Here is a 25,606-nt window from a genome sequence, read left to right on the forward strand (position 1 = left end):
AATATTAGCTCCTGCAGCCAATATATATTATTAGACCCCGCTGCCAATATATATAAATATTAGACCCTGTTGCCAATATATAAATAAATATTAGCCCCTGCTGCCAAAACATATATAAATATTTGCCCCTGCTGCCAATATATATATAAATATATAATATTTGCCCCTGTTGCCAATATATTTTATAGTCAAAAAATTGGACCCTACCCAAGCATTTCCTTGGGCCACGCTCAACGCTCCCTTGCATGCAATCACTCCCTTCGCTACCACACAAAAAATATATATTTGCCACACTGACTGCAGATCAGGGGAAGACAGTAAGAGTCAGTGCAGTCTTCCCTCCTTCTGACTGCACCGTGACATTGAGAGGTCCTCTCCCCTGTAATTATCCCCAGAGTCCATTTGTCCCCTCATTCACTATGAACCATACTGCTCTTTTACTTACACCCTGTAGTTCAGGTATAGATCAAATAAACACATGGAAACAGCACATGATTTGAATAAGACAAAAAAAACCCTTGTATTTGCAGTTATACATAAATAATGTATGGAAACATAGCATTGCAGGTATAAACCAACAGAACACACAAACCCAGCATTGCAGGTATAGATCAACTAGAAATCACATGTAAACTCAGCACTGAAGGGATAGATCAAATAAACAACACATGAAAACGTATCCCTCATCGACCGTTCGGCGCATCTCTCTCTCTCCTCTGCGTCTATTACAAAAAAAAAAAAGTCTTCAAATGGGGGGGCACAGCATGACTTTGGCAGACTTTTCCAACTTTGTTATTTTTAAGGACACGACGCCATCTTGCAAGTGGCAAAATGACTTGCAGTGGCAGTTGTGACTAGGGCTGCAACTAACGATTATTTTCATAATCGATTAGTTGGCCGATTATTTTGTCGATTAATCGATTAATCAGATAAAAAAAATTAATGTAAATTTTTCATTTAAAATAAATTTAATAAACAAATGATGTTAAATACAAACAGCAGAATAAAAAACTTTGATAAAATGCACACTCCACGCTGCCTCCCACATATGCCACTCCACGCTGCCTCCCACATATGCCACTCCACGCTGCCTCCCACATATGCCACTCCACGCTGCCTCCCACATATACCACTCCACGCTGCCTCCCACATATACCACTCCATGCTGCCTCCCACATATACCACTCCACCCCCACATATGCCACCGTGCCTGATACGCCTTATATCCCCTGATACACCACTCCATCCTTCCCAGACATGCCACACTGCCTCCCAGACATGCCACGCTGCCCTCCCCACATATGCCACTCCACTCTACCCCCAGATATGCCACTGTGGCCCCAGATATGCCTTATACACCCTGATACACCACTCCGTCCTCCCCACATATGCCTTTATATACCGTATATGCCTTATACCCCCAGATATGTCACTCCGTCCTCCCCAGATATGCCTTATACCCCCCAGATATCTCATAGTCCCCTCATAGAGTCACAGACCTGTTCACAGCACACTGACACCATACTTTTATAAATAAGTGCTGGGTTAATCTTCATGGCCCCCAGGATTTAGATTCCCTTTAGTCTGCCCCCCTTTATCTCTAACTGCACCTTAAGTTAACTTTATTAAATTAATCAAATTAACCCTCAGTCCTCATCATTAAATTAACCCTAAACACCCCATTAACCATAACTGCCCCTAAATTAACTCTAAATACCCCATCAAAACAACTACCCTAAATTAACCCTAAACACCCCATTAACCATAACTGCCCCTAAATTAACCCTAAACACCCCATTAACCACAGCATCCCCTAAATTAACCCTAAAGACCCTGTCAACCACAACAGCCCCTAAATTAACCCTAAACACACCATTAACCACAACTGCCTCAAATTAACCCCAAACACCCCATTAACCACAGCTGCTCCTAAATTAACCCTAAACACCCCATTAACCATAGCTGCCCCTAAATTAACCCTGAACACCCCATTAACCATAACTGCCCCTAAACACCCCATTAACCATAGCTGCCCCTAAACACCCCATTAACCATAGCTGCCCCTAAACACCCCATTAACCATAGCTGCCCCTAAATTAACCCCCACCTCCCCTAACTTTCAGTAGCCCAAATATTAATTTTATACTTAGTTAGATGAGTGTCACAGCCATGTGGTTCTGGCCTTCTGGGAGAAGGAAGGGGACGGGGCCAGTTGTCACAGTGATTACAGGGAAGGACTGGTAAGTAGGAGCTGCTGCTGTGAGTCAGACTAAACGGATTATATAATGAGGGGTATTTTTCAGAGCGTTTGCTCTGAAAAAACCCTCATTTTATAATCGATAATAATCGATTCAACTAATCGATAATGAAATTCTTTGGCAACGAATTTCATTATCGATTATTATCGATTTTATCGATTAGTTGTTGCAGCCCTAGTTGTGACCACTCTCCGCAGTGGTCACAGGGCGTCCTGGGGTGAGTGTTCAGTGTCGCTGAATGTGTCGTGATCGAGGCATTTCAGCAACACCATTGAAGTTTAGGAGGTGATAGTGTATGGCGGATGTTGATGACCACGGGGAGGCATTGAGGCATTACAGCAACACAGTTTAAGCAAAGCAAGTGATCGTAGATCACTTTGTAAGCTTGTTCAATGAAATGACGTGCCAGGCACGTCATAGGTCATTAAGTGACCATTATTTTGTGACCTGCCTGACCCGTCAATGGATGTTAAGGAGTTAAAATAGGATAGCTTTAATAAATATAAATCATAATAGGATATGTCAATATCCATACAAGTATTAATAAAAAAAAAAAAAACAACAACAAAAAAACTCTGCAATTTCTGCAATGTTTTTGTATTTTGTCCTTTGCACAAAAAAATGAAACCTTCAGGGTTTTTATTATGGCACTCCAAAAAATGTTTTGATATAGAATGCTGTATAAATCTTTTCCTTATATTTCTGAGTTGTTTATTCATTCTGACTTTTAATTGACGAGAAGTATGTCCCATATATTGGAGTGCATTCCAATAGATAGATGAATAGCAGGTTAGGGAGTTTTTTATATTACATTTCTTTCCATTGTTATATAACATTTCAAGAGGAAATTTTGCTACTTACAGCATTACAGAATTTACACCCATAAAAATAAAAAAATAAATTCTAAAAAGGATTGTTCTAAAGGGACTGTTTTTGTTTTAAATTTGGAGTTCCCCTAAATATAATATTTAGAGCAGTAGAGAGCGTATTTTTTTAGTGTCATCTTTTAATGAAATTTGCTAATGTTTTTTTTTATTATTTTTTTTACGTTAATTTGACTAATTATTAAAATCCAAGATGACTGGAGGGTGATTTAGATCTGTATTTTTCACTATCCCAATATGCTTTAGAACTAAATCTATTCCGTCTATAATAAACCTTATGAGCTCAGGAGTGGATTTTCCTTTATTAATCATCAACAGCTGTACATCCCTGTTTGTTATCAATAATGGTGCATACCTCCCAACATTTCCAAATGTGAAAGAGGTACACTTTAAAAATAAAAAAATAAAAAAAAAATCTCGCAGAACTCACCGATACAAGCAATTGCACTTTACAATGTCGCGCTTGCATCGCCAGTTAAAACACGCTTCATTTTTGTCAGCACAGTCATGCATATTAAAAATAACCAAAAGATTGAATTGAATTCCGATAAGGCTCAGCCAGACATACTACTTCCATGATTCTGGCGGAGCGTCATGGGAAGTGCAGCAACGGTAAAGCTGCAGATGCTAGCTGTGAACTAAAATTCCTATGATTATTAGCCAGCCAGGTGTCCACCATAATGCTGGCTGAGCATCATTGGAAGAGGAGTCCACAGCAGCAGATTTTTTTTTTTTTAATTAAAAAAGGCTAATGTTAGTCTCCCTCCTTTGCTACTGCAAACATTTTTAGATGAAAAAGGTATATAAAACGATATTCTTGTAAGAAACTTATTTCTTTATTAATCATGTAAACTATGTTTTCATATTTAATCCAAGCTATGATTGAAACATTTTGGTTTTTTTATTTTCTTTTATTTGCCAACCTGCCCCCCCCCCAGTTATGCACATCTGCCCCCAGGCTTGCCACTCTGCCTACCTGAAATGCCTTATACCCCCTATATGCCACTCTGCGTCCAGAAATGCCTTATACCCCTATATGCCACTCTGCCTCCAGAAATGCCTTATACCCCCAGAGTGGCATATAGGGGGTTAAAAGGCATCTCTAGAGGCAGAGTGGCATAAAGGGGGTTGAAAGGCATATCATGGGGCACTCTGCCTCCAGAAAAGCCTTATGCCCCCCATATAACACTACCCTCCCCGACTAACCACTGCTTCCTGATGTCTGGTGGGGGCAGCGGGTGGAAGCCGGCGTTCCTGAAATTAAAGGGGCTGGCGTGCACACACCACGCCGCCCAATGGCCATGCCTCAGCACTTCGTCCCACATCTTAAAAGGGGTGGGACGACGAGCTGAGCCACGGCCAATTGGGCGGCGTGGTGCGTGCACACCTGCCCCTTTAATTTCGTTAGACGCCGGCTGCCGGAAGAGGCTTTCAATCCCGTTCGCAGCCGCTCAGCGGCTGTTTTGAATGTTGGTCTGCCCGACAACATTCAAAACACCCGCTGAGCGGCTGCGAACGGGATTGAAAGCCTCTTCCGGCCGCCGGTATCCCGGTGGGCCAGCCTGGGATAGTGGGACAGAGGAAGGGATAGGCGGGGCAGAGATCCAAAATCGGGGCTGTCCCGCCTAAATCGGGACAGTTGGGGGCATGCTGGTGTATAATGGTTAAACATCACTAGAGACTAATATATAGTCATCTTCCCATTTCTCATTTTCCAATATTTTTAATATACTTATTGTATCTTTCAAATAGGGCACCATTTCCTTTACACAAGGTTGTAGAATAAGATCGAAATATTCTGACAAATTTGAGAATAAAGAATTCACACCTGAAACTATTGTCCTTCCTGGAGGCTGTTCCAAACAGTTTTTGGAAGATAATAAATAATATATAGAATAGGGTTAATTACATTGATGTAATTGTATTCATTTTCTGACAAGAGCTTATTCGATTTTTGATTCTATGTTTTTTAGTCAGATCACTTTTTAATTTCTGATACACTGCACTTTGATCAAACTGTCGATAGGCCTCTCTTATTTGGAATACCCTGGGGTGTCTAGTTTTCAAAAATATATGGTTTGAATGGGTTAAATTGAGTTAACCGGCTTCAAAGATGTTCCAAAGAGGAGATGGAGGCAGAATGACCAAATGACCACCTGAATTACGCATGCCCCAAAAGTAGCCTTTTACCAGCCAAACAATCTGACAAACCCATGCATGTGGGGTATCGCTGTACTCGGGAGATGTTCCTGAACACACATTGGGGTGTTGTTTGACAGTGACATATACCAGAACCTGTATATCTATAACTAAAGTACAATTTGTGTGGAAAAAAAAATTAAAAAAAATTACTATTACAAAGTTTGACAAAGTGTAGTTCTATAATTGGTGCATGGAAAGGGTTAAAATAACAGCATTTGGAATACCCTGGGGTGTCTAGTTTTCAAAAATATATGGTTTGAATGGGTTAAATTGAGTTAACCGACTTCAAAGATGTTCCAAAGAGGAGATGGAGGCAGACTGACCAGATTTCTTAAAATCATAAAACGCTGCTTGTACTTATTGCCCTATAACTTACAAAAAACAGCAAAAAAACATAAAAACATTGGGTATTTCTAAACTCAGGACAAGTAGTAGAATCTATTTAGCTAGTTTTTTTACTTGCTTTTTTAGGTGAGTAAAAGATTTTTCAAATAAAAGTCATAAAATTTGTTTTTTTTCAATTTTTCACCATGTTTTTTAAATTTTTTTTTTTTAGTAAATAAGATGATACGATCAAAATAATGGTATCTGAAGAAAGCCCATCTTGTCCTGAAAAAAAACAATATGTGGGTACACTAAATGGGTGAGGAGAAAATTAGAGCTGAACACAAGCACCACAAAAGTGTCAAAACAGCCTCGGTCCCACAGGGTACAAAATGAAAAATGAGCCCGGTCCTTAAGGGGTTAACAGGCAACTGTCTACATCTAAAAATAGGGATGGTACCTCTTATTCAGCTCTATTTCTTCTTGATATCTGCCCTTCTTTTGTTAGTCCTTCTCTTTCAAACATAGGAGGGGGATGTTGTAGATCTCAGTCTCTATGGCTGGGCTCCATTGTCTTGCATGGTTGAATGCAGTACCATAGTTCTCAGGAGGGTCTGGGAAGACCCCCTTGGAAACTTGTTTATTTTTTTTTTTAAAGAACGCTGCCATCTTGCGAGAGGCAAAATCTCTCACTGTGGCGCTTGTGACTGTTCTCCAGAATAGTCACAGTCATGGGTGTAGGGACTGGGGGAGACGGCCCCCCCCCAAAAAAAAATCATGCGGGAGGAAAAGAAAAATGGAGATATTCCCCCAGATAAATTAGCAGGGCCGTAGGAAGGGTAAAGCGAGAGAGGCAGCCTGCAGGACTGGTTGGGGAGATCACAAACCCCTCTAACTGGCCCAATATTAGGGAGTGCAAGGTCTGTCGCTTCAGACTTTGGCTTCCGTGCTCCCTAATCACTATGCGCAAGCAATTGATGCCGAGCACCGGGATATGACGTCGTACCCCCATGCTCTGCATCAATAGCTGGGGCATAGTGATTAGGGAGCACATGATGTTGGGGAGAAAGGGGTGTAAGGGCAGTGTATGTGTATATGCGTGTGTATAAGGGCAGGTGTGTGTTAAAGTAGTGAAGTTGTTTGTGTTTGGAAGGTGGTGTGTATGTGCATATGTGAGTTTAAGGGCAGTGTATGTATATGCGTGTTTATGGGCAGGTGTGTCTAAAGGTAGTATGTATGGGCAGGTGTGTGTAAGGGGAGTGTATGTGTATATGCGTGATAATGGGCAGGTGTGTGTAAAGGCAATCTGAATGGGCATGTAAGGGCAGTGTATGTGTGTTTATGGGTAGGTGTGTAAAGGCAGTGTATGTGTAAGACTCAGGGTCAGGATTGAGTAGAATTCTACCCCCCCTCCCAGATTTTTAGTGGTTCCTATGCCCATGGTTACAGTGGGTCTTGGGATGGATTTTCAGCGTCACTGAATGCCGCGGTATCCATCGTCATACAATATATGGTGGACGTTAACAATATTAACTTTCCATGTTGATAATATTCTTCCCTAACATTTTAAACACAATATGAAATAACCACGTTATTAGGTAGGTCTTGCAAGGGTATTAATAATTTCTACTAAATTACGTCACTATTATCTGGCTATAAAAAGCAAATGAATTCTGCATAATACATAGTTAATTGTAGTGGCTGTGAAAGTCATGCAGGGCTAACAACAACAAGCATTTATATAGCACTTATCTCCCAGTGGGACTCAAAGCGCTTTACAGGGTGAACATAATATATTAACTTATATATGAAGTTACATAATTGGACGTTAATGTGGAACAGTAAAAGTGAATTAGCTGAATGCTTGGGAGAAAAGATGACTTTTAAGACTTTTATTGAAAGCCTCTAAGGATGAGGCCTCTGTGACTGGATGTGGTGCAAGTTTCAGCGTTTAGGAGCAGCATATTCCTACAGTAAGTGAAGTGCCAGGAAACAGATGACTAAATTCACACACCAGGACAGGCTCTGCAATGCCGACACCCAAACCTACACACTAGGACATGCTCTGCCACACCTACACCAAAACACACACCAAGACAGGCTCTGTCACACCAACACCCAAACACACCAGGACAGGCTCTGCCAAACCGACACACAAATCCACACAATAGGACAGGCTCGGCCACTCAGACACCCAAAACACACACCAAGACAGGCTCTGTCACAACGACACCCAAACACACACACCAGGACAGGCTCTGCCACACAGACATCCAAAACACATACACACCAGGACAGGCTCTACCACACCAACACCCAAACACACACACACTCCAGGACAGACACGGCCACACCGATACCCAAACACACACCAGGACAGGCTCTGCCACACCGACACCCAAACACACACACACACACACCAGGACAGGCTCTGCCACACAAACACCCAAACACACACACACTCCAGGACAGAGACTGCCACACCGACACCCAAACACACACACCAGGACAGGCTCTGCCACATAAACACACACACACTCCAGGACAGACACTGCCACTCAGACACCCAAAACAAACACCAAGACAGGCTCTGTCACAACGACACCCAAACACACACACCAGGACAGGCTCTGCCACACAGACATCCAAAACACATACACACCAGGACAGGCTCTACCACACCAACACCCAAACACACACACTCCAGGACAGACACTGCCACACCGATACCCAAACACACACCAGGACAGGCTCTGCCACACCGACACCCAGACCCACACACCAGGACAGGCTCTACCATGCTGACACCCAGACCCACACACCAGGACAGGCTCTGTCACACCGACACCCAAACACACACACCAGGACATGCTCTGCCACACCAACACCCAAACACATACACCAGGACAGGCTCTGCCACACTGACACCCAAACACACACACCAGGACAGGCTCTGCCACACCGGCACCCCAAACACACACACACCAGGACAGGCTCTGCCACACCAACACCCAAACACACACACCAGGACAGGCTCTGCCAAACCGACACACCACACACACACCAGGACAGGATCTTCCACACAAACACACACCAGAACAGGCTCTGCCACACCTACACCCAAACACACACACCAGAACAGGCTCTGCCACACCTACACCCAAACACACACACCAGGACAGGCTCTGCCACACCTACACCCAAACACACACACCAGGACAGGCTCTGCCACACCGACACCCAAAACACACACCAGGACAGGCTCTGCCACACCAATACCCAAACACACACACCAGGACACACTCTGCCACACCAACACCCAAATACACACACACCAGGACAGGCTCTGCCACACCAAAACCCAGACCCACACACCAGGACAGGCTCTGCCACGCCGACACCCACACACCAGGATAGGCTCTACCACGCCGACACCCACACACCAGGACAAGCTCTGCCACACAAACACACACACCAGGACAGGCTCTGCCACACCGACACCCAAACACACACACCAGGACAGGCTTTGCCACATCGACACCCAAACACACACACCAGGACAGGCTCTGCCACACCGACACCCAAACAGACACACCAGGACAGGGTTTGCCACACCGATACCTAAACACACACCAGGACAGGCTCTTGCCACCTTTGCCCCTAAACAGACTGCCTGTGGCATCCTAGCCTCAAACAGCCTTCCTGTGCCATGCCCCCCCACTTACACATCCATGCTATCACACACATTCATTCATACTCACTCATTCACTAATTCTCAAACATTAATTCACTTACCTGAACTGCAGATCTTGGTGCCGCTCGCAGACATCCGCAGGGGCCGCTGCTTCCCTCTGTGTTGCTCGCACTCATTATGTCCCCCAGTGACAGCCTGTATATGGCAAACAGAGTGGGAGATAGAATAGATCCCTGTAGTACTCCACACGTTAGTAGTTTGGGGGCTGAAAATAATATTCCTGATGATACCATCTGTGATCTGTTTGTGAGGAATTACCGTATTTGCTTGATTATAAGACAAGGTCTTTTCCAGAGCTCTGAAAAATACCCCTTATCTTATAATCGAGGTTGTCTTCCAATCAGACCTCAAATAGAGGTCTGACTATGAGAATAAGATCCAGATCCATCTCAGCACTGCAGGGGACCTGGATCCTCCTGTCTGGTAACCTCAGCTGCTGCCGGCACTAACACCGGGCGTCTATCACCGAGCGCCAGCATACCTTCTCCGGCTGCCAGAGAGGAGAATCCCCCGCGGCGCTGCGGTGAAGTATCTTCTCTGGAAGCCGGCGAAGGTCCTCTCCATGGACGCGGCCAACCCCCGCTACTGCTGGCACATCTGCTTCAATGGCGGAGCACCGGCGTCGCATGACCCTCCGGTGCTCAGTCAAAAGCACTGGTAAGTCGGGGGGGTTTATAAGGGGAGCATAAGGCTTTTCTGGAGGCAGAGTGCCCTATGATATTCCTTTTTATAACCCCCTTTATGCCACCCTGTCTCCAAAAATGCCTTTTAACCCCCTATATTCCACTCTGCCTTCAGAAACGCCATATGCCCCCCTAGATGCCACTATGTTCCATGATATGCCCCTGGCATATAGGGGGTATAAGGCATTTCTGGAGGAAGAGTGGCATATAGGGGGTTAAAAAGCATATCATGGGGCAGAGTGGCATATAGGAGGGTTTAAGGCACATAGGGGTATAAGGCATTTCTGGGGGCAGAGTGGCAAGCCTAGGGGCAGATGTGCATAACTGGGGGGGGCAGGTTGGAAAATAAAAGGGAATAAAAACAAAAAAAATCATACCTTTTATTAAATATGAAAAAATAGTTTACATTAATTAATATTTACTAGTAAAACTATTTTCCTATAAGGTCATCTTATATCCAGTTTTTTCCCCCTAAATTAATATTCAGATTTTGGGGGTTATCTTATAATCGAGCAAATACGGTATTTAAACCACATTAGAACTGTACCTTTCAGACCGCATAGATCTTAGTTAGAATCTGATGATCAATGGTGTCAAATGCAGCTGAGTAAACACAATTTATCCACACATTCATTCATTCATTATCTCCCGCATTCACACAATTCATACAGACGTTAATTCATGTATTCTCTCACATTCACAAAAGTCGAAAAGCAATCCTTTAAAATTGAATAGTTCCAGGGGTGCAGTAAGTCAAGAAGATACAGGATAGGCAGCAAATCGTATATGATATGTTAACATCTAAAGAAAAATCTACAGACGATGTATGACAATGTTGAATGTAAGTGGTAAAGAAATACACTAACCATTTGCAAACAAATAGGCTATTATAGCCAATATTGAAGAGATTGTTTGCTTTTTAATTATCATGCCACCTCTGCGATGTTAAAAAGATAATTCATTAAATCAACCGAGGGCATGCTTCTGTGCAAAATGGTTTTACTTTTATGAGTGGCATTATAGCTCACAATCTAATTTCATGGTAGTTAATTAATATTCTAATAATAGTGTTTGTCTCCATAATTGCAGGTGAAAGACTTTATTGCTCTCAATGCAAGAAATGCAAAATGCACCCATATAAGACGTTCCCGGTCCCTGCAGAATCTTAATGAGGTGTTAGAACAGAAACAACTGAAGCAGAAAGAGTATGACTCCAAACAGAAAGGGCATGTTCCTCAGTAGTAAGTAATTTTTGTGCCATCATTTGTCAATTTATATTTTGTGGAAATCTGCATATTCACAACAAAACAAATGCTAACATTGTGACTAAAATGCAGTGTTTTTCCTGCAGATCATCTCCTGTCTCCTATTTTAAAAATGTAAACAGTAGATGTTCATGAAGAACACATATTTTCAAGGGCAAAAGTTCATGAGACAGTGAGTACGTTTCAATGAGCAGTCCAAAATTCAAACTAATAAGGGGGAAAAACACATTAAAAAATAAAGAATAAAATCATAAGCAGCTTCCAGAGCACTGTCATGTAAACTACACCTACGTTTTTAGTGCACTTAGCTCTGAAACTCTTCCAAAAGAAAACTTTTACCTGTAGATTCAACCCTTTGAGTACCAACCATGTATTTGACAAAAGAGGCCAAGAGTGCCAATCACCTAACGCAGGGGTGTCCAAGTTTTTTCTGCAGTGGGCCACTTAATCAGAATTGTATACGTGCGAGGGCCGCACTCATTTTTCACTGTGAGAAAATATGGCCCTTAATAAGATATGCAGATTAAAATAAAGTAAATGACACAAAACCTTTACTTTTCCTCTCACTGATTTCTGGGCCTAGAAAGATTTGTGACTACAAATTCAGGATTCTGGATAAGTAAAAATGAAATAGTTCTATTTATTCTAGGGATGCACCAAAATGAAAATTCTGGACCAAAACCGAAAATTCAGGGTTCACTTAGCCGAAACCGAAAATGCCCCCCACCTTTAAAAATAATAAAAAATCCCACACTTTTAATATAAGTAAGTTACACACCAAAATTGTACAAACAATTTAATAACAAAATAACATATATATATATATATATATATATATATATATATATATATATATATATATATATATGTTAATATATATATATATATATATATATAATTATGATTAATAGCAATACGCAGGCATACCCAGATTCCAGCATGTACTGGTTGGCTGGGCATGAAAGGAGTGTGATTGCTGTCAGCAATCATAAATAAATTAATTTTTTTTTGGTACAATTTTGGTGTGTTAACCACACTTTTATTAAGTAAGTAACACACAAAAAATTCAACAATATGACTTGGCATGATAGGAGTGTGATTGCTAACAGTAATCACACTCCTATCATACCCAGGTAACCAGTACATGCTGGAACCTAGGCATGATGGGACTGTGATTGCTGTTAGCAATCACACTCCTATCATGCCAAGTCAGCCGGTACATGCTGAAACCTGATACATTGATTGATTATTGATGCTGCCAGCAGTATGGGGTCTGCAGATCACTTACAGCCACCCTGTACCATGCCCCCCCACTTACACATCCATGCTATCTCACACACACTCATTCATTCACAGATTAATTCCCTCAATCACGCATACTCATTCAAGTGTCTCAAGGCGTTTCTCCGGTTCTTTGGGTCAATACCCAGATTTTCCATTTAAATGAGGGTGTTTCCCGGCGCTGTCAGCGGGAACGCCCCCAACGTCAGGGGGACCTCCCCCATCAGTGGGTAGTCCTGGCCACGTCCCGCAAGGGAAGACTCTAAGTAGCCGAAGCTCAGAAGTTCCCAGGTATGGATATAGCAGTGGGTCAGTGACAACGGAAGAGAATGATTTGGGAGTAATTATTTCTGATAACAGGTAAGCAGATAATGTAATGCTAAGTTTGGTGGTCAAATAGCTGCATAAAAAAATGTCCAAATACTCCTGATGAGATACTCTGGGTTGTCTGCTTTACAACAATATATATTTTTATGGTGTATTTTGAATTAGGTGGGTGCTAAACAGGCCCAATAGAGACATAGGGCCAATTAACGAAAATGTGAAAATTTTGGAATCGGTAATGGGCATGAATTACAGCATCGGTACTGCACCGAAATGAAAATTCTGGACCAAAACCAAAAATTCAGCATTTACCATATTTGCTCGATTATAAGATGACCCTGATTATAGGACGACCCCCCCCCAATCTGAATATTAATTTAGGAAAAAAAGAAAAAGCCTGAATATAAGATGGCCCTATAGGAAAAAAAGTTTTACCAGTAAATGTTAATTCATGTAAACTATGTAAACTATATTTTAAAATAAAAGCTATGATTGAGAAAAATACTATGTTTTTATTTCCTTCTATTTTCCAACCTGCCCCCCCCAGTTATGCACATCTGCCTCAGAAATGCCTTATATCCCCTATATGCCACTGAGCCCCATTATATGCCTTTTAACCCTCTAAATGCCACTGTGCCCCATGATATGCCTTTTAACCCCCTATGTGCCACTGTGCCCCATGATATGCCTTTTGAACCCCTATATGCCACTCTGCCTCCAGAAATGCCTTATACCCTATATGCCACTCTGGCATTTAGGGGGTTAAAAAGCATATTATGGGGCAGAGTGGCATATAGGGAGGTATAAGGCATTTCAGGAGGCAGAGTGGTGTATAGAGGGTTAAAAGGCATTTCTGCAGGCAGAGTGGCGTAAAGGGGATTAAAAGGCATTTCATAGAGCACTCTGCCTACAGAAATGCCTTATGTCCCCCATTTAACACTCCCCCACCCCCCCCAAACTTACCGGTGCTTCTGAGTCCTCGGTCATGTAGCTGGGGCAGCGTGTACCCGATTCGCGTAGACACTATCTGCCCCCTCTCCCTTCCTTCTCGCTATCTACCCCCATCTCCCTCCCTTCTCGCTATCTACCCCCCTCCCTCCCTTCTCGCTATCTACCCCCCCTCCCTCCCTTCTCGCTATCTACCCCCCCTCCCGCCCTTCTCACTATCTACCCCCCCTCCCGCCCTTCTCACTATCTACCCCCCCTCCCGCCCTTCTCACTATCTACCCCCCCTCCCGCCCTTCTCACTATCTACCCCCCTCCCGCCCTTCTCACTATCTACCCCCTCCCGTCCTTCTCACTATCTACCCCCCTCCCTCCCTTCTCACTATCTACCCCCCCTCCCTCCCTTCTCACTATCTACCCCCCCTCCCTCCCTTCTCACTATCTACCCCCCTCCCTCCCTTCTCACTATCTACCCCCCTCCCTCCCTTCTCACTATCTACCCCCCCTCCCTCCCTTCTCACTATCTACCCCCCCTCCCTCCCTTCTCACTATCTACCCCCCCTCCCTCCCTTCTCACTATCTACCCCCCCTCCCTCCCTTCTCACTATCTACCCCCCTCCCTCCCTTCTCACTATCTACCCCTTTCCCTCTCTTCTCACTATCTACCCCCCTCCCTCCCTTCTCACTATCTACCCCCCTCCCTCCCTTCTCACTATCTACCCTCCCTCCCTTCTCACTATCTACCCCCCCTCCCTTCTCACTATCTACCCACCCTCTCCCACCCTTCTCACTATCTAGCCCCCCTCCCACCCTTCTCACTATCTAGCCCCCCTCCCACCCTTCTCACTATCTAGCCCCACTCCCACCCTTCTCACTATCTACCCCTCCCTTCTCCCACCCTTCTCACTATCTACCCCTCCCTTCTCTCACCCTTCTCACTATCTACCCCTCCCTTCTCCCACCATTCTCACTATCTACCCCTCCCTTCTCCCATCCTTCTCACTATCTACCCTTCCCTTCTCCCACCTTTCTCACTATCTACCCCCCTCTCCCTCTGTTCTCATTATGTACCCTCTCTACCTTTTAGTTAAAGGTTAACAGGTTTTTGACTTACCATCCAGAAGTCCAGGGGTGGGAGCGTGACGCCTCAGTCTCCCTGCTCTGCCGCAGCACCCTCTGCTTCACTGCTGAGTGCCAGAATATGATGTCATATTCCGGCACTCAGCGTGACATACCGGCACCGCGACAAAGTTAGAGGCCTCGCGGAGGAGACCGAGGGGAGCAGGGTTTTATCTATACCTTTTAATGCTGAGTTTTTATGTGAATTCCAATTGTACTATTCCCTGCAAAACTTGGTCGATGTGTTATTCTGTTGATCGACATCTGCTATGCTATGTGCCCATACATTATTTATGTATACCTGCAAATACAGGATTTGTATGTCTTATTCAGTTGATCAATTCCTGCAGTGCTGTTTCCATGCGTTGTTTATTTTAACTATACCTTCAGTGCTGAGTTCACATGTGATTTCCAGTTGATCTATACCTGCAATGCTGGGTCTGTGTGTTCTGTTGATCTATACCGGCAATATGTATCCATATATTATTTATGTATACCTGCAAATACAGGATTTTTATGTCTTTATTAGTTGATATATACATGCACGTAGGGCTGCAACAACTAATCGATAATAATTGATAATGAAAATTGTTGCCAACAAATTTTTCATTATCAATTAGTTGAATCGATTTTTATCGATTTATAAAATGAGGGTTTTTTCAGAGCAAATGCTCTGAAAAATACCCCTCGTTTTATAATCCGTTTCATTCAGTGTGACTCACAGTAGTTTCTACTTACAGTCCCTCCCTGCAGTCACTCTGATGATTGGCCCTGCCCCTTTCTGACTCACAGTCCCTCCCTGCAGTCACACTGATGATTGGCCCTGCCCATTTCCTTATAGCGTGTGAGTATAACATTGTTTGGGCTGCTGAAAGTTAGGGGAGGTGGGGGTTAATTTAGGGGCAGCTATGGTTAATGGGGTGTTTAGGGTTAATTTAGGGGCAGTTATGGTTAATGGGGTGTTTAGGGTTGATTTAGGGGCAGTTATAGTTAATGGCCTGTTTAGGGTTAATTTAGGGGCAGTTATGGTTGATGGAGTCTTAAGGGTTAATTTAATGCTGAGGACTGAGAGTTAATTTAATAAAGTTAACTTAAGGTGCAGTTAGAGGTAAAGGGGGGGGCAAACTAAGGGGAATCTAAATCCTTGGGGCAGTGAAGATTAATCCTCTATTTATTTATAAAAGTATTGTGTCAGTGTGCTGCGAACGAGTCTGTGAATCTCTGAGGGCACTATGGGATATCTGGGGGTATAAGGCATATCTGGGGAGGACAGAGTGACATATCTGGGGGTATAAGGCATATTAGGGGGTATAAGGCATATCTGGGAGGCAGTGTGGGAAGCCTGGGCGCAAATATGCATAACTGGGGGGGCAGGTTGGGAAATAAAAACAAGTAATGCATTTTTCTCAGTTTTTTTATTCTGCCGTTTGTTTTTAACATCCTGTTTGTTTATTAAATTATTTTAAATAAATGTAAAATTGACATTAATTTTTTTATCCGATTAATCGAAAAAATAATCGATTTATGAAAATAATCGATTATGAAAATAATCGTTAGTTGCAGCCCTACATGCATGTGCTGTTTACATGTTTTGTTTATTTGATCCATACCTACAGGGAGCAAGTAAAAGAGGTGTGGCTCAGGGGACAAAAGGACTGTGGGGATGATTACGGGGGAGATTACCGGGACCTTTTAATGTCACGGTAGGGTCAGAAAGAGGGAAGACTGCACAAACTCTCGTTTGAGGCCCTCCTCGCCTGTTTCTGTAAATCATATTATGTTATCCACAACTTGTTATGTCCTAGTTACCCATGACCGAACTATTAATGTGAACTACTGCTGATGTTGTTAAACACAAATTATTCTGCAAAGTTATTACCTCAAGAGTTCTGAGAAGTTGCATGAACATTTTTTTAATAAATATTAATGTGAATAATCCTTCTTTTGTGTTAATGTATGTCTCTCCCTCTCTTTTAATAGTCTTTTGGATCTCAAGGAGAAGTGGTGCATGGAAAAAGAGAAGGATAAGAAACAGACTTCCGATCAATTACTACCCCCTGGGCACACTATTATGCCAGAGGCTGAAAGACTGAAAACTCTTAATAATATAAGAGGGGGTAAGAATATATTGCTACATTTCATTTTATTTCTAGTGTGTACAATTTCAGTCTTGATCATAGAAACATACAATTTGACAGCTGCTAAGAACCATTCATCCAATCTACCCTATTTACTCGATTTATAAGACGAGGTTTGGTCTGAAAAATACCTCTCGTCTTATATTCAAGGTCATGTTACAATCAGACCTCAAATAGATCTGCATTGCGCAGACCCTCTACCGGCTGCCCCCACTAGACACCAGGGAGTCTGAAGCACGGGGTGCAAGTCTAAGGATGCATTGGTAAGTCGAGGGGGAGAAGAGTGGCATGTCTGGGGGCAGAGTGGCATGTCTGGGGGCAGAGTGGCATGTCTGGGGGGCAGGTTGGCAAATAAAAGGAAATAAAAACAAAAAATTCATTTTCTCAATCATAGTTTTTATTAAATATGTAAAAATAGTTTACATTAATATTTACTAGTAAAACCTTTTGCTATAGGGTAGTCTTATATTCCGGCTTTTTCTATTTTTCCTAAATCAATATTAAAATTTGGGGGGGTCATGTTATAATCAGCGTCGTCTTGTAATCAAGCAAATACGGTAGTCTGCCCATTTGTCCTGATGTAAGGTATTCAAACCCCTATCAGTCCTTGGTATCGTCCAATAGTGAGGATAACTTTATCTCTATCCCATTCGTGTGTTAATTCCCTCACTGTATTGGCCTCAACCATTTCTGCTGAGAGACTGTTCCATTTGTCAACTAATCAGTAGAAGTAGAATTTCCTTACATTACCTCTAAGCCTCTGACAACCTCTAGTTTTAGACTATGACCTCTTGTCCTAACGTCGCTGTTCCTTTCAAACTTTTCTCCAATCTATGCATATGCATATCAAGATCCCTTGATCTTTCTTATAATTTCTATCTTGCAAACCACATATTATTTTTGTAGCCCTCCTCCAATGTGTCACAATCATTTTGAAGATGGGGTCTCCAGAACTGTACACAATACTCTAGCTGAGGTTTGATCAGAGATATGTAAAGTGCCAGAACCACCTCCCTTTCCCTCTATTAATTCCTCTCGCTATGCAACCTTGCTTTTTATTACATTTTCTGCTTACCACACTCACGACTATTCTTCTAATTTACTTAAGTAATTTGACATTTGACTTGTTCCACCCGGAAGGTCTACCCTGTTGCAGATATTTGTATTATCTGCAAAAAGACATGCCTTTCTATTAAAACATTCAGTAATATCACTAATAAATATTCAAATCCGAATTCCAATACTGATCCCTGCGGTATCTCATTAATAACAAGTCCTTCTTCTGAATATACACCATGAACTAAAACCTTCTGCCTCCTGTCACTGAACCGTCGCCTTCTCCCTTCAACTATTTTGACATCAAACCCTCCAATTTATTTATAAGTATCCCATGGGTGACAGTGTTGATTGTCTCACTGAAATCTGAATAGGTTATATCAAAAGCTCCTCCTTGGTCTATTATCTTAGTTGTGTGGTGTCATAAATAATTGGCCTGGAGGTGAAGAATGGAGAAAAGTATAGTTAAAATGATACCATTTATCAGTTATACCTGGAGGTGAAGAATGCAGAGAGGTAGAAAGATAACCAAAGGACAGAACAAATAAACCTAGCGAAACCAATAAATACATTAACACATCAGAGACAATAACAGCAATAAGACACATGTTGGATGTGATGAATGTCATATGAAGTTCTGGCAGTGTGTCAGGAAACCAGAATCCACATTAAGTCCCTCTTTTATGGTTTTGAAATATGTTATCATTTTCATCTCAAATGTTTTCCTTTCCTGAGAGTCTTTGAAATTCCCTTTGAGTACTTTCATTTTCAAGTTTTGGATGGAGTGATTATTCTGTGTAAAATGATGTCCTACTGGGGTGCAATATTTGTTGTCCTCGTGGTTTTTGATGGAACTTCTATGTAGGTTCATTCTGAGGTGCAGCTTAAGCCCCGTTTCTCCAACGTAGCACCCTTTGTCACATGCTGAACATTGTATTATGTACACCACGTTTGCAGATGTACATGAGTAAGAATCCTTGATGTATGTTTTGTTGTAACACAGTCTGTGTTACTGTCACATATATGTTGGCAACATTTGCAGCGGCATTTGTTGCATTGTACAGTGACATTCTGTGTATGCTCCTGTTCAGTTTGCTGCGCACTAATCTTTTCCTCAGGTTTGGTGGTTGTTTAAATGCCAGTATCGGGGGCTGAGGGAATATTTATTTTAGTATGGGGTCCTCTGAGAGTACTGGCTGTAGGTCTTTAATAATTTTGCGTATCTCCTCAAGGGTTGGGTTGTAGGTAACCACCAGAGGGATCCTGCTTGTGTTATCCTTTTTTTGTACTCTAGAAGCCTTTCCCGTGGTGTTCTTAGAGCGGATTTAATTTTTTTTAGATATAGTTTTCTCCTTGTAGCCCTTCCTCTGAAATGACTCTGCCAGCGCGCCTAGGTGTTTGTCTCGGTCCTCAGTGTCAGAGCAAATACGGTGGTATCTAATAGCTTGGCTGTAGATGATGCCTTGTTTTGTGTGATTGGGATGAAAGCTTGAATTGTGAAGGTAGCTGTACCTGTTTGTAGGTTTTCTGTATACTGTGTCCGGGAAGCTCACATTATGTTTTGAGAAATTCATTTTGAGTTTTATAGAAGGGTGGAATGAATTGAAAGATTCATGGAATTATGAAAGGTTTTCTTCTCCTTCTGTCCATGTTATGAAAATATCATCTATATAACGATAATATTTGCGTGGTTTGTATGGGTGAGTGGCTAGGAATCTCTGTTCCAAGTCGGCCATGAAAAGATTGGCATATTGCAGTGACATTTTGGTGCCCATGGCTGCCCCGGTCATTTGTTGAAATTGAAATAGTTGTGTGTAAGTATAAATTCTATGAGCTTGGCTGTCATATTTGTCTGTGGCGCTGTGGGTGGAGAGGAATTTAATAGGGATGCACCGATATATTGGTGGCCGAAATATATCGGCAGAAAAGGGCATTATCGGCAGAGTGCCAAAACAACAAAAAAAAAACGGCCGAAAATAATCGTCTGCAGGGGCTGCTTACTTGTGCGTTGGTCGCACAGTGTGCGAGCAGCGTCTCTTGTACCGGCCAGGAAAAGCAGGAACTCACCAGAGTCATGTGAATGCACATCACATGACTCTGCCCCTTCCTTCATCCCCTGGGGACGGGGCTAGAGAAGTTGCTCATACAGCCGGGACCCTGCAGAAGTGTGTATATATATATATATATATATATATATATATATATATATATATATATATATATATATATATATATATATATATATATATATATATATGAATTTTTTGGTGTGTTAACCACACTTTTATTAGAAGTAACACACCAAAATTGGACTGAAAAACCAGTAACACTACTAATATATATATGATTAACAGCAATCACACTCCTATCATGCCAAGTCAGCCAGTACATGCTGGAATCTGGGTATGCCTTGGCATGATAGGAGTGTGATTGCTGTTAATTATATATATATATTAATGGTAGTGATTTTTTTTTTAGTCTAATTTTGGTGTGTTACTTTTAATAAAAGTGTGGCTTTTTTTTTTTTTTTTTTTTTTAAAGCTTGGGGTCATTTTCGGTTTCGGCCAAGTGAATCCTGAAATTTCGGTTTACGTCTCCAATTTTTCATTTCGGTGCATGTTTAGAATTTAACGCAGGCATCAATACCATCTTTGTGGGGGATGTTACTATATAAAGACTCCACATCCATAGTAGCAAGTATAGTATTAGCAGGTAGGTTAGTGACTAGGCTCAGTTTATTAAGAAAATCTGTGGTGTCCTGTATAAAGCTCTCAGTGTAGATATTGAACCAATATCTCAGCCAGATATTGGTTCAGTAATAACATTGTGTCTTCCTGGGTTGCCTGGCTTGTGGATTTTGGGCAGCATGTAGAAAGTCCCTATTTTTGGATTGGAAGGCACAAGATTTTCTAATTCTTGTTGCATGTGTTTTGAGAAGGATCTGATTAGTTTAATAAGATATTCTGTATATTGTCTGGTGGGGTCCTGGTTCAATTTTTTGTAGTAGAATTCATCAGACCGTCTGTTTCCTTTTGCAGTGTAGTCCTGGGTGTTCGTGATGACTACTGATCCGCCTTTGTCAGCTGACTTGATGATGTTTTTATTATTCATTAAATTATGTGAGTCATTTCTTTCTGGAGGTAGGAGGTTGTGTAGGATTTTGTTCTGTTGTGTGGTAGCGAGGGATGCTACTCTTGTGTGGAAGCTTTTAATATAGTTGTCACTGTTGATCTGAGTTGCTTTTTTAATCAGTTTGGTTACTTGCTTCTTTAAGAGGCTGTATTCGGTATCTTTCATAGTAATGTAAATGGGTTAAGCCGTATTAGTCCGGTAGACACGATGTCAAAAAATCAGAGTATTGCAGAGTATGTGGTGATACCTTTTTTATTGGACTAACATAATATTTAAAAGACAAGCTTTCAAGAGTTATCCTCTCTTCATCAGGTCTGAAGCAATACTGATCAACATGACACCCCACTCAACGACAGAGTGGTATATCAGGGGTTATAAAGCATATATGGGGGCAGAGTGGCATATCAGGGGTTATAAAGCATATATGGGGGCAGAGTGGCATATCAGGGGTTATAAAGCATACCAGGGGACAGAGTGGCATGTCAGAGGTTATAAAGCATATCTGGAGGACAGAGTGGAATATCAGGGGGCAGAGGGGCACATCTATAAGTAAGGTGCATTATGAATTAAGGGGGGCTGTTGGTTTTTCAAATTTCTGTTTATATTTAACATATGTTGATTAACTGCATAATAGATACCAAAAATGATACAATACATGTATTCATGTTCATTAGATAAAATACTGCTTTACCATTCCACTTGTGTATTTTTTCTTTAAAAATATTTTTTTCTTTAAAATAGCACCAAACTTTAAGGGTGTGGCCTACAATCGGGTGCGGCCTATAATTGAGCGGGTAGATAGTGAGAAAGAGGGTAGTAAGAATATTGAAATAAGTAAAGAGTGTAATTGAGTATGAATTAATGTGTGGATGCATTGTGTGAATGAGGGAGAGTATGAATTAATGCGCGGATTAATTGTCTGAATGAAAGTAAATTAGTGAGTGACTGTAAAAGTGTTTCTGTGTATATCAGATGTATAATTGTGGAAAGGCAAAGATGGCACAAGCAGGGTGTTTATGCCTTCAGGACCAAGATGGCACAAGCAGGGTGTTTATGGGACAAAGATGGCACAGGCTGGGCTGTTAGGCAACAAAGTTGACTTGTGCTGGGCGCTGGTCAGCTTCTATGTAAGCAGTGTGGATACCAGGGCTGGCTTTGGGGTGTGCAACCTGTGATCTATGTCTGTAATTTAGGGTTTTTTTACGTTTAATGCCATATTTTTATGTGAATTCCAATTGATCTATACCTGCAAAGCTGGGTTTTTGTATTATTGTACAAGTTATGTAGTTAAAAATGCACGTCTAGTGCGTATATGTGATAGGGGCCATCACATAAATCAATAATAAAGGGGCTTGCTGGGGGCATTAATACAAATAGTGGTGGCTGGAGGCGATCATACAAGGTGCATCGGATGATCGTTTCCTGTTACATCATTAGCACTTCCGGTTTCAAGCATCATTCTGTTCAAGCGGTCATCTTTCCGCTTTCGACTTCCGCTTTCCGCATTTATTGCGAAATGTCACTTCCTGTTTTCTGGAAAAAATATTTTGTTTTTATTTCCTTTTATTTTCCAACCTGCCCCCCAGTTATGCACATCTGCCCCCAGGCTTGCCACTCTGCCCCAGAACTGCCTTATACCCCCTATATTCCACTGTGCCCCATGATATGCTTTTTAACCCTCTATATGCCACTCTGCCCCATAATATGCCTTTTAACCCCCCTAAATGCCAGAGTGGCATATAGGGGGTATACGGCATTTCTGGGGCAGAGTGGCAAGCCTGGGGCAGATGTGCATAACTGGGGGGACAGGTTGGAAAATAAAAGGAAATAAAAACAAAATACGTCACTTCCGGTTTTCCGGAAAAAACATATCGCGATACATGCGGAAAGCGGAAGTCGTCACAATAAGAAAGATTAACGCTTGAACAGAATGATGCTTGAAACTGGAAGTGCTAATGATGTAACAGGAAACGATTGTCAGATGCAATTAAGACTAATTTGGACATTAGTATAGGATTCGTTGTGGTGTATATATGTCTGTGAGGAACATGCTTGTATATTCTACCTGGAGTAAGCCTGTTTGAGCAGGTGAAACATGTAGCAGCCCGTACAAGCATTTTTTTCTACCTACTGGATTAATTACTAGAGTATGTCTGCTGAAATCTTTATGCATATCTACATCTACCTTGAATGTAAGACAGATATGTCTTATTACATTTCTGATTTATACTACATTCATTGATGTCTGTATCTCTTTCTGATTGAGGCCTTCAGAGGAATAACATTCATTATTATCTTGGAACTGCGCAATCAAGGGGCAAACACCTTGATTTGTTCCTGTGAGTGCAATATTGTGTAGTAGGGGGTTTCTTTGCTCTTACATACAGCTGAATAAAGCTTTTGAAATAAGTAATGAAGTATTAACTTATATTTCTCTTTTATCCTTAGCCCAGACTCAGCTGACAAAAGAGTTACTGGGGTTACCGCTCCGAGCAAACACACTCAGCATTCAAAACAGACGAACGGAGCTGGAGAAAAAACTCTCAGAAATGGATGAAGCTGTTAAAATATTTTCTCACCCCAAAGTCTTCATAAAAATAGATTCATGAACTTAAATGTATTCCTATTGTTCTGTTTGAAGCAGTTATTTTCACATTTATCCCCATCATAATTAGAACTGGAAAAAATAGTCAGGGAGGTGAAGATGCGTCTGATATTCATTATACAAATCTAAACACTTTACAGCAATAGTTTAAGACCTTTGTGTCAGTTACACTTGGATCTTCAATATGCTTGCCAGCTGATATGTATCTGTATTTATGTGCTTGTATCCTCTGCAAACACAATCAAATATTGAACTGATTTGCAAATTATTATTATGTTGTACTCCTGTTGATATAAACTTTAAGTATCTTTTATTTGCATAATGATTGTACAATGGATATTTTAAAAGGGTCCCGCTTGCTAGAAGCTAATTTACGTGAGGTTTCTGCCCTAATGTTTAAGCGCTTGCTCAAACGGGTGTTCCACAGGAATCCCCTGTGCAATTGCTGTCTGGGCAACTATTAATGTTTTTTTCTTTTATATAACCACCAGGGATATCTAGAGTAGGCAATTTTATATATGGATCTGTGCTCTTTTTAACTGCTTTTCTTTGCATTCCAGTTTTGTTTCTAACTCTTTATTTCTTGGCTACCTGTACCCTTCCCTCCACCTAGTAGAGCCGGCCTTTGACACCGTACACAAAAAGTTACATGGCTAAGGATTAATGGAGTTATTTGGCCAAGCATTGAAATGAAAAGAACATTTCAAGAAATCTTTGGCTGGAAGCAGAGGTTATTGGTGGGTATGCAATAAGAGATACATTTCGGCAGGTATATTTCCAGATGAGAGAGATGATTCAGGCAGTAGTATTGTATTGAGGCATTTGTAACTGATAAACTGATGCTTTAAAATTTGATCCTGCCAGACTTTGGCAACCAGTCAATGATTATAATAAAAAAATATTTAACACTTTTTTGTGTAAAGCCACATATAAGACCATTCGATAAAACAGCCCCACTTTCATGGAAAATTTGAGGAAAATTAATATATTACAGTGCATGGAGTATAGTGAGAAAATTAGATCAAACAAGGTCAAATTGAAAGGCTAAAATAAAATTAAAAAACAAAAACAGACAATAGCCATAATAATCAGAGTACCCAAAAGCTCACCAAATCGACTCATACACAGGCAGATAACACCAGGTTTAACCCTTTTGTTACTGTGGTACAGAGCTATTTTGCCATTTCTGTCCTATGTTGGTTTAACCATTTTCTGTGAATAGTGTACACATGTAAGCTATATATATTTTTTTTTTTTTTTTTTTTTTCAACCAGAGGAAGTGCTTTAATTTGATACCATATTCCCATGTTTAGTCAAACACTTAGTATGAGTAATTTATTAAAAACTAGTTGTTGGACGTTTGCGCAAACAACCTCCGCTGCTACCCGGGACTTCACGCCGGTGCTCCATCATAGAAGCCCCTGCGGATGTGTCAGGTAGCAGAGGAGGCTATCTCCACGCAGTGTACAGATGTTCACCGGCTGCCAGAGGGGAGGATCCAGGTCCCCTGCAGCTCTGCGGGGGATCTGGATCTTAGTTTTATAGTCAGACCTCTATTTGACGGTCTTGTATACAAGACAAGGTTTTCCCCCCAGATCATTTGCGCTGGAAAAAAAATAGAGCAAATACAGTAATT

General features: G+C 41.6%; 1 protein-coding gene across 2 annotated transcripts in view; it reads left to right on the top strand.

Annotated features, from left to right (window-relative positions):
- ENKD1 (enkurin domain containing 1) overlaps positions 1 to 24,307 on the top strand; it is a 79,507-nt gene extending 55,200 nt beyond the window's left edge. For both annotated transcript variants that reach the window (XM_053449735.1, XM_053449736.1), the window contains exons 6-8: positions 11,195 to 11,346; positions 17,020 to 17,156; positions 23,814 to 24,307. In XM_053449735.1, coding sequence (XP_053305710.1) covers positions 11,195 to 11,346; positions 17,020 to 17,156; positions 23,814 to 23,974 — 450 coding nt within the window. In that variant the 3' untranslated portion in view covers positions 23,975 to 24,307. The remainder of the gene's footprint in view (positions 1 to 11,194; positions 11,347 to 17,019; positions 17,157 to 23,813) is intronic.
- Positions 24,308 to 25,606: the final 1,299 nt, after the last annotated feature.

Source organism: Spea bombifrons, chromosome 10 (assembly GCF_027358695.1).
Source record: "Spea bombifrons isolate aSpeBom1 chromosome 10, aSpeBom1.2.pri, whole genome shotgun sequence".
In the NCBI taxonomy this organism is placed as follows: domain Eukaryota; kingdom Metazoa; phylum Chordata; class Amphibia; order Anura; family Pelobatidae; genus Spea; species Spea bombifrons.